Source organism: Mus pahari, chromosome 5, assembly GCF_900095145.1.
Source record: "Mus pahari chromosome 5, PAHARI_EIJ_v1.1, whole genome shotgun sequence".
NCBI classification, from domain to species: domain Eukaryota; kingdom Metazoa; phylum Chordata; class Mammalia; order Rodentia; family Muridae; genus Mus; species Mus pahari.
This window is the reverse complement of record NC_034594.1, coordinates 6,489,219-6,508,929: the sequence shown is the minus strand read 5'-3', so window position 1 is coordinate 6,508,929 and position 19,711 is coordinate 6,489,219. Positions and strand designations below refer to the sequence as shown.

Sequence of the window (19,711 nt, the reverse complement as noted above, 5' to 3'; positions counted from 1 at the left end):
GTTGTGTCCTTTTATACTCTATAATGACTCCTTGATCTAAAAAGGAATTTCCCAGGGATATTTAGGAAGGAGAGCCATTGCTCCATCCCAGGCTTGTCTGCTTCGCTGAGAGAAATGGGTGATTCACTTCTCCTGTTCATCGGGGTCTTCGGAAAAAGGAATCAGAATAGATTTCAGGGCAGCTGGACTCTTGTTGTGTTGAGCCAATGATCTGGGAACTGATCATTCTTTGGGAAGAATCTGAGATTAGCAATATTAGCATCATAGACTAGAAGTGACCAGAAGACCCCTGCTCTCCATCCCACTTCACAGAAATTGGCTGCACCACAAGGCAAAGAAGGTAGGGAGAAGGTAGGGGGCAGATCTCATTATCGGGCTGGCAGGGTAGTCTGTGGTAGCGACTACTCAGGTCCAGATCCCAGATCCTAATTGTGATTTGGGAAGAGTATTGATGACTCAAAACTGTGTAGGAGGGAGACAAAAAGACAAATTCATGGACTCAGCTCTTGATCCTTTCTGTTCTGTTTTGTTTACATTTTTTTTGTTCCCTGGCCAACATATGTGTTATACACATCTCACAGCCAAACTGAGACAGCAGGTTATAGAGCTGTGCTTTTCAAAAGAAAAGATCACATGCTTACCCTGCCGTCTCTATAATAATGCTTCTGTATAGAGAAAACACAGTATCAGCTATGTTTTTGATAACAATAGAACAGATTGTAATAGATGAGAAGGAAACTGTCAAACACATGAAGTCAGATGAAGGATTTAAAAAAAATGACCTGACCGTTGATTTTGGATAAGGAGCCACCTATGAACAAATTTATCTAGAATGTATGAGAGGCCTAAGGGACCACTGGAAGAAGGATGTGTGTTCTGATGCTGAAGTGTCATAGAAAAAGAAAACAATCAGTGCTCTTTGTCTCTGTTGAGATTTTGTAGTACCACAATTAAAGTAGAGTTCTTAGAAATCTCCTATGCTATGTTCATGCTGCATCCAGAACCTCACAGGTTGTTAAGGAAGTGTGACTTATCTAAAGAGACTTGCTCTTTCCCACGTCAGTCAACCAGAAATCAAGAGATGTGCTTTCTTTCTGTTCTGTTGCTTCCTGTGCTTATGTCTGGAGACCTAGACTCGAAGGAAGAAAGAGGAACAGTCCTCCCAAAGTGTCTTATGTGAGTCAGAAAAGGAAAATTCTTAAATCAATTCTAGTCAGAAGATCATTTGGTGATTCCATTTTCCTCAATATTAAAATCTGTTTTGAATCTTACACAGATAGTTAATCCCCATGAGCACCATACACATGGTTTATAAGAGCAGGAGAAGAAACACCCTCTGATAAGAATGACAAAAGATGACAAGAAATGGCTATCATGTTCTCTGAAGAGTGTCAACACTACCCTGGTAGATGATGGCGAGAGAAAAATACCCTGACCAGAGAGCAAAGCCACGCACACCTGTATTTGTATTAAGGAATACACAGTGTCAGGCATGGTGAAGGCCTGAATCCCATCACTCAGAGAGGCAGATGTGCAAGTGGATCTCTGTGAACTTGGGGCAAACCTGATCTATATAACCAATTCCAGGCTAGCCAGGGATAGAAAATGAGGCCTATCTCAAAAACAAACAGGTAAACCAACAGGGAGCAAAGTGAGTCTTCTACCGCACCAGCAAAGGTAGCGTTTTCTCATAACTGATGACCAATATGGACAGTCTCTAGTTATTACTGAGAAAAAAAAAAGAAAATTAATGTTTTTTTTTCCCTCCCCACAGGTTCAAGATGCATTTAGATGCCGGTTGAGAAACTGCCAGGATCCAATCAATGCTGATTCTTCAAGTTCTTTTCCTAATGGACATGCTCAAATCATGGTGAGCTTTTATTTCCCTTCTGGTTGATAAATAAAGTCGTGATTTCTCAAGAATAAATATAATAAACTCCTTGTTAATAAAATAGTATAAAGCCATAAGTTCTCTTTAGGTCATTATGACTAATACTTTGGGAACTGGAGAGATGACTTAGTGCTTACAAGTCCTTGCTACCTTTCTAAGGGCTGAAGTTCAGTTCTCAGCACTGTACCTGCAGCTCATGATTGCATATAACTCTTGCTCCAAGGATTTAATCCCCTCCGCTGGCCTTCTGTGTTCCCCCCATGACTGCACAGGGACTTACACACACAAACACACATACACACACACACACACATACTTAATAAAACAAATCTTTGGATTCAGTAAAGACTTGGTACTTTGTTGACCAATGAATGTTCTTCTTGGATTGCCTTTGAATCAAGAGTCTGCTGTTGGTAGCCATGAGTGTTTAGAATGGTGTCTCAAACAACAGTGAAGAGTATTTTCACCTAGTCTAGAATTCAAGATAATGAATTTTACACAGAAGCACTATGGACATTTAGTGGTTTTTGTTTTGTTCTTTGTGTATGTGTGTGTGTGTGTGTGTGTGTTGTGCTTTTTCTCTTTCTCTCTCTTTTTAGCAATTTTTAAAATTAATTTATTAGATATTTTCTTCATTTACATTTCAAATGCTATAATGAATGTCCCCTATACCCTCCCCCCACCCTGCTTCCCTGCCCACTCACTCCCACTTCTTGGCCCTGGCATTCCCCTGTATGGGGCATATAAAGTTTGCAAGACCAAGGGGCCGCTCTTCCCAATGATGGCTGACTAGGCCATCTTCTGCTATATATGCAACTAGAGACACGAGCTCTGGGGTACTGGTTAGTTCATATTGTTGTTCCACCTATAGGGTTGCTGACCCCTTCAGTTCCTTGGATAATTTCTCTAGCTCCTCCATTGGGGTCTCTGTGTTCTATCCTATAGATGACGGTGGGCATCCACTTCTATATTTGCCAGGCATTTTTAAGAGCTTTATAAAACAGGTTTTGATTATGCTTCCTATCCCAGCTTGGACTTACTTGAATATGAGAGTCCACAGAGGAGCTGCAACTCAGATTTGTTAAATATGTATATGTACAGGTGGCCCTGGGTAATGGTAGTTTCCCCCATATGGCCTAAAGAAAGCACCAGGGGAATAAAACACAAGCAAAGGGCACCTTCCCAGTGACAGGTCCAGGTTATACATGAGCCCAGAGTACCACAGGGGTTACTGCTGCTGTAGGCATAAGTACACTGTCAAACTTTACAAATGAGGTAAAATTACCATCATCACAACAGAAATAGGAGTTGGGAGTTGCTGTGCATGCCTGGAATGTCAGCACTATGAGGCAGAGACAAGAGGAACCCCAGCTCAAGAGCACACTGTGAACTCCATATCATGAACCCATCTCAAAACAAAACAGAACATCAGCCAACCAAACACCACCAACAGAACGGAGACCGAATAGGAATGAGTTTTCTATAGAATAACTGACCTAGTATTAACATTTCTTTTTGGACTAGGAAACATAAAAAGCAGTATGTTAGCAGCTAAAGAATGAGAAATAGTAACCAATTCCTTTTTAAAATCAGATAGCCTTAAAAATCTCTAAGGTACTGCTAGCGGGCTGACCAGATGAGGCATTTGCAGTGCAAGCCTGGTGACCTGAATTTCATCCCTGGGACCCATTTTAACTTAGGAGAGATCCAACCCCACAGCATTTTCCTCTGACCTCTACATGTGTGCTGCAGTATGTGTGTCTGTACATAACAACAACAATAAAAATGCAATTTAAAATTAATATTAATAAGGACAAGCATATGACTGACAGAAGTTGCTTACAACTGGTTAACTTGATTTTACCATTAAAAAAAAAAAATGATCTGCTTAAAATAAGAATTTGTGTGATAGTGGAACTGGCATCCAGAAGATTCTAGGCCATGGGAATAGTTGTTAAGCCATCAGTTTTAATATCTGCACCTGAGAGCATTTGGTCACAGTAGCAGAAATACGGTTCTGTAGAATTGTGACATTAGCAAATATCATAGAATATTGTATTACAGGCAACACGCTGAAACTGAAAGCATGAAATACAAAACTCAAAGACATTTATTTAAGGATTTTTTAAATAGTGTACCTTCTGGTTGCTTTATTAAAGTTAGGCTATTGCTTTAAAATTCTGGTCCTGTTTTATTTTGTTTTGTTTTTGATCTACCACTAGAGCTTAAACCAAGATGCTGTGTGGCTTATGCAGACTTAGCCACTGAGTTATATAACCCTCACTTTTTCTTTTTCTTGATATAAGGCCTCATGTAGCTTAGCCTAGCCTTACCGTAAAACCAAAAATGACCTTGAACTTAGGTTTCTTCTTCTTTCACCAGCCCAAATGCTAGACTACAAATGTAAACCACCACTGCCATTTTTATTCAACACTGGGGATTGAACTCGGGGCCTCAGGCATGCTAGGCAAACATTCTCCCACCACCTTTAAACTTTTGAGATTGAGCCTGGTCTCAGGGACCTTGATGTCATTCTCAGGCTCAGATAGGCCTCAGATATGTAATCTTGCTTCATCTTCATAAGTAGCAAGATTTACCACTGGAACCACCAGTCCAAGCTAAAATTCTGTCATTTCATATGGGGAATTATGCTGCCTTATCAAAATGATGTCATTTTTCCATGGGTTTTATAGACCATTTTGTCTCTAGGAAATTTTAATCATTCCCTGAGAATATTGTTTTGCACAAAAATATATATGGGACTAGCTATAAATCTATAACCTTCAGATAATTTGAATATTAAAACCATTTGCAATCTTCATTAAATGATGATTGTGTGCCTTATTATTTCTTGTTACAGACAGACTTTGAAAAGGACGTAGACATTGCTTGCCGATCAGGTAAGAGTATTTTGATCTTTAAGATATAATTTTTAGGGATGCGAACTTATTTTGTGGGTTTTGATTAAAAAAAATACTATGTTTTGAACATCCCACTCATGTGGGTGACTAGCAGCATCTTCCAGTGAGAATCACTCTAACATCAGGGAACTATCTATATAGAGAGGGGAGAGAAAAGGAGTGAGAGATGAGAAAAAATAAAGGATGGATTATTGAGAGCACCATAGCAGCAGAAAGCACTAGACATGCCTTAAACTTCCATGTGTATGAAGAAGGGCAGTTGTAAGGCAAGTCACTGTAGCCTCTCTGTTTATCATATATAAACTATGAATCACTAGACTGATGAACTACCAATGAGTGTGTGTGTGTGTGTGTGTGTGTGTGTGTGTGTGTGTGTGTTAATGGTCCCTATCCTCTAGCCAGTAGTTAATTTTTCACTAGAGAAAAGGGCTTGTAAGTTTAAAAGAAAATCACATTTTCTATTTTGGATGTTTTTCTATTGTTGGGAAGTAGTCTTCCAAATGCAGCAAAGTATAGCACATTTTACCTTTTACCTGTCATTCTCTCTCTCTCTCTCTCTCTCTCTCTCTCTCTCTCTCTCTATATATATATATATATATATATATATATATATATTTCATCTGAATATCCAAATATTTAAAACCAAGTATCATTTTGCTCAATCTGAGTGTTTTTGTTTGTTTGTTTGTTTATCCTGTTTTGTTTTGCTTTCTGGGGGGTTATTTATTATTATTTATTTATTTTTGCCTCTGGATTTAACAGCCTTGTATCATCACTCCTTTCTAGTAGCATCTTCTAGGCCTAGTGCTGAAAATAGCCCCTAATTTGTCAATAAACTTAAACTATAGTGCGAACATTATCTGCATAGTCATCCAGCTTTCGTCACTGCTGGCTAGTTACTTGTATTGATGTGCTCTAGATTCACATCTGATTTATATTTCAGTGTAAGCACCAACTTGTCATCTAAAACCCCTCAGATGTTTTATAGGTGCTGTCAAGGATTCTCCTTCTAAGATTATGTAAAAGTTAGGCTTCTGGTATGTTTTCCTGGGTGAAAAAAATAAACCTCTCCATTTATCTCTGTTAGCTGTCATCTTAACTTCTTTCATGATAACATCAATTTGAGATTGCATAGCCACTGAACGTTTGATATAGAACCTTCTGTCTCTATCCCAACTATCTATAAAGGAGTTAAATGTCGCGACAGCCTGCTGGGTTGGGAGAGGCACCCACCTCCTCCATTCCAAACTCCCCTATGTGTTGCTTTCAGATTCAACTCAGAGCCATTAAAATCTATGCAAATGTCAAATCATATTCCTAGCTGTAACCACAAGCACATCAGAGACTAATCCTGTATTCTTGAATTCAATCAAAACACTCTGGGTGGGGCATGGTCATAGCCATAAGCTAGAGGCTATGATTTGGCAACCCATAGTAGGCTTGTGAGAGGAACAGGAATTATCTTTTCCTGTAAGGGAAAAAAAGAACCAGCAGAATGTGGCCAAGACATAATCTTGCTGGTGTTTAGTTGCATGAACCTGCCAGTTCAGCAGATAGCTGGCAAAATAATTTCCCTTGGCCTATCCATCCACTGTGATTTCTAAAATTTACAAGCCATGATGTGTTTCCCCATTTATAGAGTATAGTTTGGCTGTGTCTGGAGGCTTGAACTGATTTTAAGAATTAGGTATCTGCTTAATACCTAATTGTCTATCCTCAGTTTAGCTTCCCTGCCTCTCTTCATGTACTCCTAAGAGTTCTTGACAGGGAAGAATGAGAATGCTTTTGTCTTTTCCTTAACAGACATTCATATCAAAACAATGTGTCTCAAGTGTGTACCCAAACAAGCAGTTTCAGCTTCACCTGAAAATTCCTAGAAATGCAGTTTTTGAAGACCTATCTAGACCTTCTAGGCCAGAAACTGTGGTACTGGAACACAGTAACCAAGGTTGTTAGAAGCCATTCAAATTACTCTGATGCATAGCGAGGGCTGAAAATCTTCATGTCAGACCTTCTCAGAGCTGCTGTTCCCAGCCCTTCAGCACACACAATGCCATCTTTTGATAGATTGTTCCGGTTTTCCCAGTCTGCACAGACTGGGAAACAGACAGACCAGCACCAATGTATTATTCTGAAACAATTTACAATATTTTTATTTTTCTGTTTTCATTTTGGCCAATGCTCTTTTTCAGTAGAGCTTGTCAGCAGCTTTCTTCAGAGTTCTTCCAAGAGATTTCTGCATACTCCATTAAATGAACTAAACTTTAAAGTCTCAGTTCATGGGCTATGAGCAGTCTGCTCTAAACTTTGAAACTGCTTCAGGAGATGCTGGAGTATACATCTGCTTATTCTAGCTATTCAGGCTGCTTTCTGTGTGGTTTGATTTTCATTTTTGTTTTGCCTTTCACAATTTGACTAATTTCCCTCAAAGGTACTGTTTCACCATTATTGTCATGTGTAGGAGGTCCACATTCAAAGCTTGTACACAGGTTAAGCAAATCAAAGATGCAGGCTTGTCTCTCACATACTGTGGACCCTGCTTCCTAAAAATAAATACATATCTCAAATATTTAATAGACATAGGTCATATAGTAAAAAGATGAATGTATCTTGCATCTGGATTATGAAACCAATACTCACTACCAGGGTTTCCTTTGTAGTCTACAATGTATTGATAAAAGTGTGAAAACATCTGTCCTTCTGTAATATAATACAATAGATTCTTGTAATGTGTCTTTAAATTTTAGTGCTATTAATTTTGGATCAATTTTTGTTAGGAACTAAAACTATTCTGAGAATTTGGAAATGCTTTAAACATTGTTTTCATTTCAACTATTACTAAGCTGGTGAACAAACTTCATTCTTTAATATTTCATTTATAATTATTTCTAACAATTGTGATGTATTACTGCTCTCTTATTTTCTTAAGAAGTTTAGGTTTTATTTTGTTGTTGTTGTTGCTTTCACGAAGTATAGGGAGCTAAGACCAGCACAGCCTCCCAAGTGCTGGGATTACTTACTACCACCATGCCAGATCTTGAAATAACATCTTAAAGCACAACCATTTCTTATTTTTTAGGATACAATAATATAAAATATGAAAATCTGCAGCCACATTGTGAATTTATGAAAAATATGTGAATATTTAACAAGATGTATAATATAGGAAACAGAGAGGCAATAGCACAGTAATAGATAACAATATCTCTAAAGATAACAGGATTGAGTGATTGGTTCATGCTTTGGGATATTTTATAAGCTTCATTTCTTCATAGTAGAAAAACATAGTCATAATTTACTCTTTTTCAACTTCTGTGCCAATTCTCAATTATGATTTTATTTTCAAATTTTAAACAATAATAGGCAAAATTCAGCCTTCTGAAAAATTTTCATGTTTCCAAAAGCAAATATTTTATAGTTTCCTACATGTCTTAGTCAGGGTTTCTATTTCTGCACAAAACATCATGATCAAGATGCAAGTTGGGAAGGAAAGGGTTTATTCAGCTCATACTTCCAAATCACCAAAGGAGGTTACGACTGGAACTCAAGCAGGTCAGGAAGGAGGAGCTGATGCAGAGGCCATGGAGGGATGCTTCTTATTGGCTTGCTTCCTCTGCTTTCTCAGCCTCCTTTCTCATAGATCCCAGGGATGACACCACCCACAAAGGGCCCTCCACACTTGATTACTAATTGAGAAAATGCTTTACAGCTGGAGGCATTTTCTCAACTGAAGCTCCTTTCTCTGTGAAAGCTCCGGCCTGTGTCAAGTTGACACACAAAACCAGCCAGTACACTACACATAGTGAAACTTTCGGCTTTAGTTGCTTTGATTTGTAGGCCATCCTGCCCCAGTTTTATTTTGAGACAGAGTCTCACTATGTAGTGTTGACTGTCCTGAAACTCACTATGTAGAACGGGTTTGTCTTGAGCTTACAGAAATCTGTCTCTCTCATCCTTCCAAACGCTAGGATTAATGGTGTTTGCCACCACACCCAGCTCTCAATGAGCTCTTTTAATGAACAAAACTTCTATTTTTATATATCAGAAGAAAGGCCTATGTAAAAGTAGCAACCTTGTATGAACAATATCTATATATTTATGGAAATGCTTTGAGGTAGACCAATGGAGGAATCTTCTCTGGTAATCTACCTTTTCCCTGAAAATTAATGCAGAACTTTCTTCAGGACAGGACATTGAAATTTTCAGAAAGCCAGTTAATCGGATTTCAGATACGCTGTGGTCTACTCATGTTCTCTGATACCATTAGAACATCAATAACAACTCAGTAACCTGGACCATGAACAAAAAAGTACAAATAAATTGTTAAAAGATTACTTTCCTTTTACTTTATTAGGAGAGTGTTTCGTAGGAAGATAAATAATATCATTTAATGATAAAAAATAAAGGCTTTATTAACTACCCTGCTCTAATTTGCAGTACTTCATAAGGATATCGGTCCCTGCCGCGCAGCCACCATAACAGGGACACTCTCCAGGATCTCTCTAAATGATGATGAGGAAGAAAAGGGAACGAACCCTGAAGCGCTAAGCTATTCAACATTGCCTGGAAATGTCATTTCCAAAGTCATCATTCAACAGCCCACAGGCCTGCACATGCCTATGAGCATGAACGAGCTAAGCAATCCGTGTCTGAAGAAAGAGAACACTGAGCTGCGGAGAACTGTGTACTTATGCACGGATGACAATCTGAGAGGGGCTGATATGGACATTGTCCACCCCCAAGAACGTATGATGGAAAGTGACTATATTGTGATGCCTAGAAGTTCTGTAAGCACCCAGCCATCAATGAAAGAGGAGAGCAAGATGAATATTGGCCTGGAAACCTTGCCGCATGAAAGGTTATTACACTACAAAGTAAATCCTGAATTCAATATGAATCCCCCCGTAATGGACCAATTTAATATGAACTTAGATCAGCATCTTGCACCCCAGGAACATATGCAGAATTTACCCTTTGAGCCTCGCACAGCTGTGAAGAATTTCATGGCCTCTGAGTTGGATGATAATGTGGGACTGTCAAGAAGTGAAACTGGATCAACGATATCAATGAGTTCCCTAGAGGTGAGTCAGAAGTGGTTAACTAGTTCCTTGATATTTGAAGGGTGTACGGGCTGATTCACATGATATTGGGATTAGAGAAGATTTCTGTTAGTTTTGGCAGTTTGTAATGTTACGTTAAGATTCTGGACAGAAAATTTTTCTAGTAGTATATTTGAGTCTGCTGACTGAAGATGTTATTTAAAGGATAGCAGCATGTTTGAGGTGATAAGGGACTCATGTGGAACATTCGCAAAGAAAATAGAGCAAGTCCTTTCGAGGTTTCCCTGACATGACAGGGCATTGTAAAACATAAAATAGCAATTGGATTGTGTTACAGATTCAAGGATAGATCTAAGTCTTCTTTTATAAGACCATCTGTTAATATGAAGTTGAAACGTTTCTGTGGGTTGTACCACTACATTGATTATAAACTAATTAGTATTATGTTACATCAGTATTATTCAGAATGAATGTTTTGTTCTTAATCCTATAGAGTGGTGACTATTAAAAGTATTGGTTTTTACCTACTCAAAGTATATATTCTAAATATACTAAGACTCAGGACTAAGAGCCAGACAACAGCCGTTGCCCTTCATAAAGCCATCAGCAGTAAACAATGTAAACTACTCTCATCTTTTTTCATCTCAATGAAGTAGAGCATTATTAACAATTATCATCCTCATTCCTACTGTAATAGGATTACAGAAGTAGGTATCAATAAGTATATCTGATTTCCTATTGCCATATTCCATTATCCTAGTATATACTCTCTCTCTCTCTCTTTCTCTCTCTCTCTCTCTCTCTCTCTCTCTCTCTATATATATATATATATATATATATATATATATATATATATTATAAGTCACTATTTATAGAAAAACCTCTGTAATTGGTCATATGGCCTTTCCATCAGAGTTATTCTAATAACGTATGATCTAAGGTCCAAACATACCCAAAGGCAATAGCTCCTTCAGATTTCTCAAAGTCATATCTTTCACTCTGTCCAAATTAAAACAGAGGATGAAATGTTCAAGTAAAACAAGAAAAAAGCCAGAATATAAACAGACTCCAGAAAGAAAGGGTCTTAAGTTTTGGATCAGCCTCAACCAGAAGAGGGTTTCTGCACAAATCCATGTAAGAATCATTTTCAGAATCAAAAGTATAGACAGGGACAGCAAATTAAATTCTATTCTAGAGTAGCAGGCATCCTCTCTGGACAAAAGAATCCATTTTTTCTTAACTAATAAAATTGTTCCTGCTACCTCAATCCTAACTCAGAGATATTAATGTGCCTATTACAATAATGACCACATAAGCATAAGCTACAAAATATTCATATGAAATAGCAAAGGGTTTTAAGAGAATTGAATATGTGTGAATATAATATCAAAAGTAATAATGAAGATATGGGAGCTTTTTCTATGTAATGATTATTTTAAAGTTATGATAGAAATTCAAATGGAACTACACTAAAATAATTTGGGTGTTGTGAAAATGTTTTACATTTAAGACCAGAAACCAACCGATACAGCTATTGATCATGTTTTGTGTATTTGTACAACAGAGTATATTTTCCAAGTATCGATTAGTTCACCTTGTAAATTTTTCAAACATCTATACCCCTATTTTTAATCAATATATTTGTATGTTATTTTAACCATAAAAATCATATGTTTGTATAAAACAAAAGATCTGCATTTCAATGACTTAGAGATCACACAGCTTATATTTTGAAAAGGAAACTCAGATTTCAGATTAAAATTTAGTTCCCCATTTAAAAGAAAAGTTTAATAGTAACTGCTTAGGTGACCTTTTGGGAAACAACTAATAGAGAATACATACATACATGATGGAATGAATAATAAAAATTACCATTTTTATAGAGGTTTTTGTTAACAGATTCTCAAATCACCTTAAAAGGATGAATTAATTAATCTTCCCAACACTTAGACAAGTTGTTGTTATCTTCAAGTAAAAGCATTTGTTCAAGGAGTCAATGTCTAAGTAATAAACCCATCTAAGTCCTTGACCCCTCTGAATGAAACAAGAGGTTAACTATGTAGGAACACGCAACCTGGCAGACTGGTACAGCAGAAGATGACAAGCTGTTGCATAGTCTATTCATGGCTAGAATGTGAAGATAGGCCATGAACTCGGGCGTTCTTCTCCAAAAGGGATGGCAAGAAGAAGAGGGTGGTAAACACTGCTAGTTGATAGCACAGAATACAGTAGTCACGAGAAAACTGCATGCAAGACACACGTTGAGGTACAAAAAAGAAGAAAGCCAAAGAGACCTGAGTGGGTGAGTGGGTGGAAGCTTTTATCCAAGCAAGCAAGAAGCAACAAAGAGAGGGGGAGGCTCCCAACTGCCGCAGTGCCAGCAGAAAAGACTCCAGCCTCCATGGGAGTGTGCTCTGCTAACCCCCAATTACTGGGTGTAAGTGTTTAAGATATTCACGGAGTTCCTTGGCACAAAAGAGTATCAAGATTTTCCCATGCCCTTTATTACACTCTGTCTTTATTTCTGTTACACAGTGTTGCCCTAACTGTGTTCTTTCCCAGAATGAACCAGTTAAGCAATTCTAAAAATTTTTAGAATTTGAGTTTTCATAAATGATCCAGACCAAGATGTCCTGCAACTGCTTTACTTAAGATGAAGATGACATCGCCATCGGCACTTCAAATATTCACCTCCAGATAACAAAATATATCAGGTTCATGAGGTATATGGAAGCAGAAAGGATAAACAATGACCAGGATGTATCATGACCCTAAGCATGATCCCAAGTTTAAGCTTTAGAATGCAGTTCTTTTGATTTGCTGTCTAAAAATTATAAGTTCATTATTGTTTACAAAAAGCCAAGTGATTTCTCAACATGGCAGGGTTGCTACATTCAGGAATTCCTAGCAGCTGTGGTTGCTCACATAAGACCTACATGAGAACAAGTCAGTCAGCATTTTAACATGGAAGCACTCATAAGTCCTGAGCTATAGCTGAAGAGCTATTGACAGTCAGTGGCCTCTAGAGGATGGAGAGTCAGTTTTCTTTAAGGATGAACCACCTTGTAAATTGGCCCTGGTCCAGTGGCTGGTCCCACCCTCATGAGTTTATGGGTAGCCCAAATTAGTCTCCGGGGCTATTAAAAGAGAGAAGAAGATATGAAGTTGAGAGAGAGTGAAGACTGAGGACCTGGGAAGAGTTAGAGAGAGAAGTGGAGAGTGAATATGATCAATACATTTTATGAATCTCTCAATGAATAATTGAAATGTTATATATTTTTAAAGGGCAGGTCAGCATGACTTTAGGATTGTAGTGCTTCCTGTTGTTTTATTTTTCAGAAAATTAACATGTGCATTATTGTTAGTCAATGTAGACCAGCATTTTCTGAGTCTGAAACACTGATATCTATTGAACAGCTTATGACTGTTGTGTATTCTACATCTGTTTGGTCATGACCCATCCTTTACCCCCTTTCCCTGATCACTGAGGGTTAGCATGGGTCACGTGTCACTGACTTCTGGCTGGATTCAGCCAGCAGGAAAGTCTGGGTTTGGCAGGGAAATGGAAACTCGGGAGAGCTCTAGTCTATCTTGACATTGGTCTGTGCTGCAGTTTCCATGTATTTCCTGCTTCTGCCAGATGCCCCACTCCTGAGATAAAGTCCCATTGTCCAACCATTTTCGGGGTCCCTTGGCTTCTTCTGTTAATACACTGGTCATCTAATGGTTCCCTGTGTGGCGTCTCAGCTTGCCTGTCCCTGGAGTTCTTAAGGAACGTTTTGTCCTACTATAATGCAGGAGTGGCTTCTGATGTGCTCTCATCAAGTCTTGTTTGAGTGCCACTTATCAACAAAACATTTTCAAAGTGGACAAAACTTTAGATGGTACAGCACAACATTATTTTACTACCTACAGAGAGTTGTGTTCCTCCAGCTCCTCTGAGGGCTTACATGCATAAAAGTATCTCCCTGTCTGGATAGGACTTCCGATGGTCTCACTGCACTGGTAAGTGGGTGAAGATTCCGCTGGATACAGAGTACGGAGCACAATGCATAACGGTTCCCCAAAGTAAAATATTTTCGTGATGATGTCACTGCACTAGTGCTTCCCTCTTGTCTGGCGTTAGGATCAAATTACACAAACAGCTTTTGAAGATACTAAGGAGTAGTTCAAATGTAAGGCTGTAGTGTGATTATATCATTGGTATCACACTCAGAATGTCATTGAAGAAGCTTAAATACTGCTAAATCAATAGTCAAGGACTTACACAGAATGTTATAGCCTCACTTAGGAACCGGGAAGCACTGTCACACACAGAAAACATCAAAAATTGACCATGTGCAGAAACCACATTTCATTTTTTGTATATAATATATATTTTCTCATGTTGGCCTGGTAAAAGGAAAACTCCCATTATTGCTTTGTTCCTCCCATTATTGCTTTGTTCCTGGATTAGAGAATCTTATCTTTTATGCAGACATACAAACAAAATTAGCTCGAATAAAAGCCATTTCAGATAATTAATTATTCCCAGACTCCATTGCCACAGCTATTTTTAATGGATTTGTTATCAAAGCTTTCCTCCCCGTGAGTGAGTCCATTGCTCATCCTATAATAGAAACTTTTAATGGCATTCATATTGCCATTCATTAGGCAGTGAAATTCATTCCTTGTTGTGATTCTTCTAGTGTCTTGTCCAGTTTAATTTTCAGTGACACAAATAATGACATAGTCCCTCTGAGAAATTATCCATTATTTTACAAGAGTTGTGTGTGGAAGCCCCTCTGGGCACATATGCAATAAGTGGCCCTTTCAGTAGCCTGGGACCACAGCCATGGCACATTTCCTCACTCTTAAATCATCCTAAAGAATTTCTCCCTTCTATCAGTAAAAGATATGGCTTCCTCATAAATTGTTTTGATTCTCTTAGCTGCCAACCTGCCTACTTGGAGTGGTTTTCTTTTTATCTTTAGGTTGGTTGGTTATTCAAATTCTCCCAGGCTATTCTTTAAAGCAATAACAATAAAAGAAAAGTCACACTGGTTTGAATTCTGGGGCTGTCATATTATACTCCTTCAAGCATTAACTGATAATTTTGGAGGACTGCAAACTATTGTGATAGATCCTCTACCAAATGCTGGAGCTCTGTAGCTAAGAAAGGACTAGAGATGTGGAGGTGTGGGTAGCAAAGAGGGGACAGACAGACAGACCTTTTAGAGATCAAATAGGCAACCCATGAGTGGATTTAATATGGAAGGCGAGGGAGGTACACAAAGAAGGGACAATTCTAAGCCTCTGTCTTGGCTGATGAGTTATTAACTGTCAGTGATGAGAAAGACCGTGTAAAAAGAGATATTTGCATATTGAAAGGTGGAGATAAAGCCTAAAGGATAAGCCATGTAATCCATGAAACCATATAGGATGGAACAGACCTCAGCAGCTCCACAGTTAGAAAGAATGGGCATAGGAAACTGGCAGCAAAGGAGGTTTCAAAAGGAGCTGCAGTGAATGAAAGGAGGAAGGGGAGGGGCAGGAAAAAGGCAGAGCTTTAATGAGGAAGTGATTAACTTTCTACAGCTTCTGAGAGGGAAGAGAGAGGAGGGTGGAAAATTGACCTTGCTGTTTGTCCAAATGGAGCTCATTAGAGGCCTTTGACAAGAATTTTAATGGAGTATTAAGAGCATAATGCAATTGGGATGAGTTCTTAGTGGCGTATTGCAAAAAACGAAGCTGCATAGGGAAGAAGTCTTTTAAGTTACTGCACAGGAAAGGATGGTGTGTTTCAACTTACCTGGAAGTGAAGGCTACCCAGACAGAATGGTTTATATCTTCACACACACACACACACACACAAAACCAACATCACATTGGCTTGTTTTAATTTTACATGTAGCCCTTCTTAAAATGTAACCAATCAAGTAGCTTAGTTGATTCTCATTGTTTAAATCTGTGGTCAGAGCTGAGGGTGTGTCCCAGTCAGGAATGAGCTTGCATTGAAGGCATGAGGACTTCATTTCAGCCCCTTGAACTTACAAAGTCAGACGTAGTGTCACCTGTGTATAACCCCAATACTGAGAAGATAGAAATAGACAAGGTACTGGAGCTCTGCCCAACCAGAGGACCATACTAGGTGAAATCCAGACCAGGGAGAGACCCTGGTTTCCTGCCCCCCCCCCCAAACAAACAAACAAGTAAACCAAAAGACAGACAGTACCTGAGAGACAGTTGAGGCCCTCTAGCCTCCACATACATGTGTACACACCCAGAAGCATGTGTATACACATGTGAACACACATGCAAAGCAAGCAAACACCGTCTTTTTTTCTAAGCACTTTTATGCCTTACAAGTGCATTCTACAAGGCCCAGAAGGACATTTGAATAAACACATAAGTGGGTCACAGTCTCAGCAAACTGTAGCCTCAGAAGACTTCCTGGAACATCTCATGGATATGCACACAGGGTAGACACAGACAAAGACAAAGTGCATTGGGATCTTTCTGATATGCCGCTTTGTACTAGGAGCATCTGACACATAAGACAAACTGAGCTTCTCAGTAACAATGTCACCTCTGTCTGTTATTGTCGCATTGCCTCATTATCTATTTGAATAGACATTGTGTTTTTGTTTTGTTTTTACCAAACACAGATTTTCTGAGAAATAAGCACCATCAAATTGGCTCTTTTCTTCTTCTTCAAAATATAATTAGCCTGAAATGGTTAAGCCATTTGACCTTACTTTATTCTTCTAACATATTTCAGTACCACTACTGTGAAATGCGGATTTACCAGGGCCATCTAGTATTATCTTGCTGAGTTCCAGAATAGCATGCAGCAGACATCTTGTTTGTAAAATATTATCCTCCATATTGGAGCTGGTGAGATCTTATGTAGAAAGTATTGGACTCTGAACCAGACCTGAGTTTTTATCACAGTTCACTTACTTACCTCCTGAGTGACTTGGTCAAATTATTTTAATTATTTTAATTTCTGGTTCTTAGTTACATTCATTCATAAAATGACACCGTTTTCCCAACCATCTGAAGAGTGGTTAGTATGTTCAAATGTGAAAACACTTTATTAGGTGCACACAGGTTGGAATACTTAGTATTGTGGGGAAGTAGCCATACAAACCTACCCCACCACACACACACACACACACACACACACACACACACACACACATTTGATTAGATTGCTTGACACATTTTCCACGATATCTGATCTTTAAACCTCCATGATTAATTTTGTAGCCATCTCTACCACACCCCATCACCAGGTTTTGATTAAAATTTGCTCATTCCTTCATCTAATCCTTATAGCCTGCCAGACCTGCTATGCCCTTTGGTAGCATTTAGTTTTAACAAAATTACATAGGAGAGAAAGAAAAATGTTGCACATCCACATAGGTCGAAATAGTATTCTGCCTTGGAATCTGTTGCTGGGGCTCTTTGGGTTCCCATAGTTTCTTGCTCCTATAACATAAAGCTTTTTGGATTTTTTTTTTTTTTTTTTTTGATGCACTGTGTATACATCCAAGTCTTCAATTCCTAGGCAGCACTGCCTTGTGATCCAAAATAAATGCAGCAACATATGGTCGTTTTCACCTTTGGCAACAGAGAGCCCCTCGGTGCATACAGCAGAAGGTTCTCTCTGTCTTCTAGCTGACTGAACCATTTTTTCAAGATTCCATCAGTTACGTTCCAGATGAAGAAACAAAAGAACATGACTAATGTTTTATAATAATTGCTTTTAACTAAATGTGTCCATGCTTAGATTTTTCTTAACACATATTTATTAAAGAAAAAAAGAAAAAGCTTTTCTGAACTACAGTGCCAAGAAGGCTGGGTGTGCATGGCAGAGAAGAATGGGAGCGCTGACGTTTAGTCTAGCAGAATGCTGCACAGTGCGAGGGGGAGCCAGGTTTATTTGGATGTGTTCTTTCACTCTTGCCTCTTCCAGGATGTCACCAGGACAAAGGCAGCACGCTGTTGGAGACAAGGAGAACACAAGAGGGCATCATGTTTAGTTCCCACTTCAACAAGGCGTTCCCCATTTCCTCTCTCTCCTCGGTATCTCTCTCCCCAGTATCCCATCAAGCCTCGATTTCCTGTGCTCAGCAGTTTCACCACAATGAGATTATGTCAGAACTGTCCCCGGTCCTCCTTTAGTCTTTCTGTCTGCTAAAAACATGTCCCCAGATTAGGTTGAACAGGAGGTCCTGGTTTTATCATGACAATTTTAGCTCTAGCTGCAGGAAAGTCATATTTTTTTAATAACGCTCATAACAGTCACAATAGCAACCAGATCTGCCGTAAATCTGTAGTCGACCCCTGAGAAGCCAGTGATGTTAAGGTTGTGGATATTGAGCTGGGAGTTGGGGGGTGGGGTGGGGGACAAAACGTAATCTGGCCAAAAAGACTGTTCGTTTCCCTTAGGTTTCCTCCCCAACTCCCTGGGGGGCGGGGGCGGGGAGTCTACTTAAAGAAAAAGCACAGCAGAAATTTTCTTTGTTCTCTAAAACTGTGGAGATCTTTTTATATGTTTACAAGCATCTCCCTCTCCACCTCATCCATTTTAAGAATCGGTGGCTTCCTGGAGCAGATGCTAAAAATACCATCTCCATACTGATATCATGAATGTCCCATTATCACATGAGCTCGCATCCACTTTGTTTTAATCATACTTCCTGATTATATCAAGCCCACTGCCTAATTACTTTATTTCATCAATGCACGTGTACCTATAACTAGATTTGGGTGTTGTTTAACAGATTTAGAGTCCGAGAGAAACACTGTGAGACACTGTGTTGGGGTGTAGACTATCTGTTGTTTGACTAAATAGGAATTAAAAACAAAAACAAGCAAACAAACAAAAAAATGTTTGTTTCCTAAGAACTAGCAACGAGAAGCGCTTTGGCAGAAGGTGATCTAATTTTGAGAATTTGTACAAGACTGACATGTAAACATCAGAGCATAACCAGACGGGCAGGCAGGGTTTGCTTGACATCAAGTGTGGTTTTAGAACACTGGAAGCTGAAGCAAGAAGACCCTAAGTTCTAAGAACAGCCTGAGCTACAAAGCAAGAGCATATTTAAAAATAATCTGGGTGTCTGTTGGGGGAGGTCTAAAAGTACCTAGATTATTTTTCCAATTTCACTTTTAGTCCTCCACGCCTGCAAAGTGGTTTTTGTTAAAACTAGAACCTTCTCGGATTGAATGCAAATGGAATTCACTGAAAACTAGCATTAGTACTCAAGGTTAAAAAAAAAAAAAAAAAAAAAAAAGTAATACTCTCCACCTTTAAGTGATGTTCGAGGTGAAAATCGAAACATGTTGGTGGTATATTTTCAAGTCAGAAAAATAATCTTAGTGGAATCAAATAACAGGATTATTAATAATAACATGATTATTTTCATTGAATGTAATGATGTCCGTTGGTTTAAGTAACTAAACATAACTTTATTGTTTTTCTCCTTTCTCTAAAAACAAACGAACAGAGAAGAAAATCACGGTATTCTGACCTTGACTTTGAGGTGAGTCCCTATGTATTACTTTGTAAGTTTAATTATTGAATTCAAGATCGATTTATAACTGCTCAAACATAGCACTGTATGGAGCTCTAAAACGAGGGTCCTTACTCTTCCCACGACTGGAAGGAAATGATTTAGAGTTCTAATGACTCCTCCAAGGAAATGCTCAACGGACGTTTTCTAGTTAAGTAAAGACCTACTTTATAACTGTTAGCAGTAGATAACTTACAGTGGAATCGAATCGGTCCATTCAAGTCAGTGGAGATAGGAATGCCAATCTCTTAAATTTTTTTTTTAACCTAAGTCATT

The 19,711-nt window shown here is 38.6% G+C and overlaps 1 protein-coding gene across 1 annotated transcript in view; it reads left to right on the top strand.

Moving 5' to 3' along the window:
• Nucleotides 1–19,711, top strand: part of Adgrb3 (adhesion G protein-coupled receptor B3) — a 719,524-nt gene that overhangs the window by 683,178 nt on the left and 16,635 nt on the right. The window contains exons 26-29 of the mRNA XM_021197371.2: nucleotides 1,775–1,870; nucleotides 4,752–4,791; nucleotides 9,250–9,893; nucleotides 19,370–19,405. Coding sequence (XP_021053030.1) covers nucleotides 1,775–1,870; nucleotides 4,752–4,791; nucleotides 9,250–9,893; nucleotides 19,370–19,405 — 816 coding nt within the window. The remainder of the gene's footprint in view (nucleotides 1–1,774; nucleotides 1,871–4,751; nucleotides 4,792–9,249; nucleotides 9,894–19,369; nucleotides 19,406–19,711) is intronic.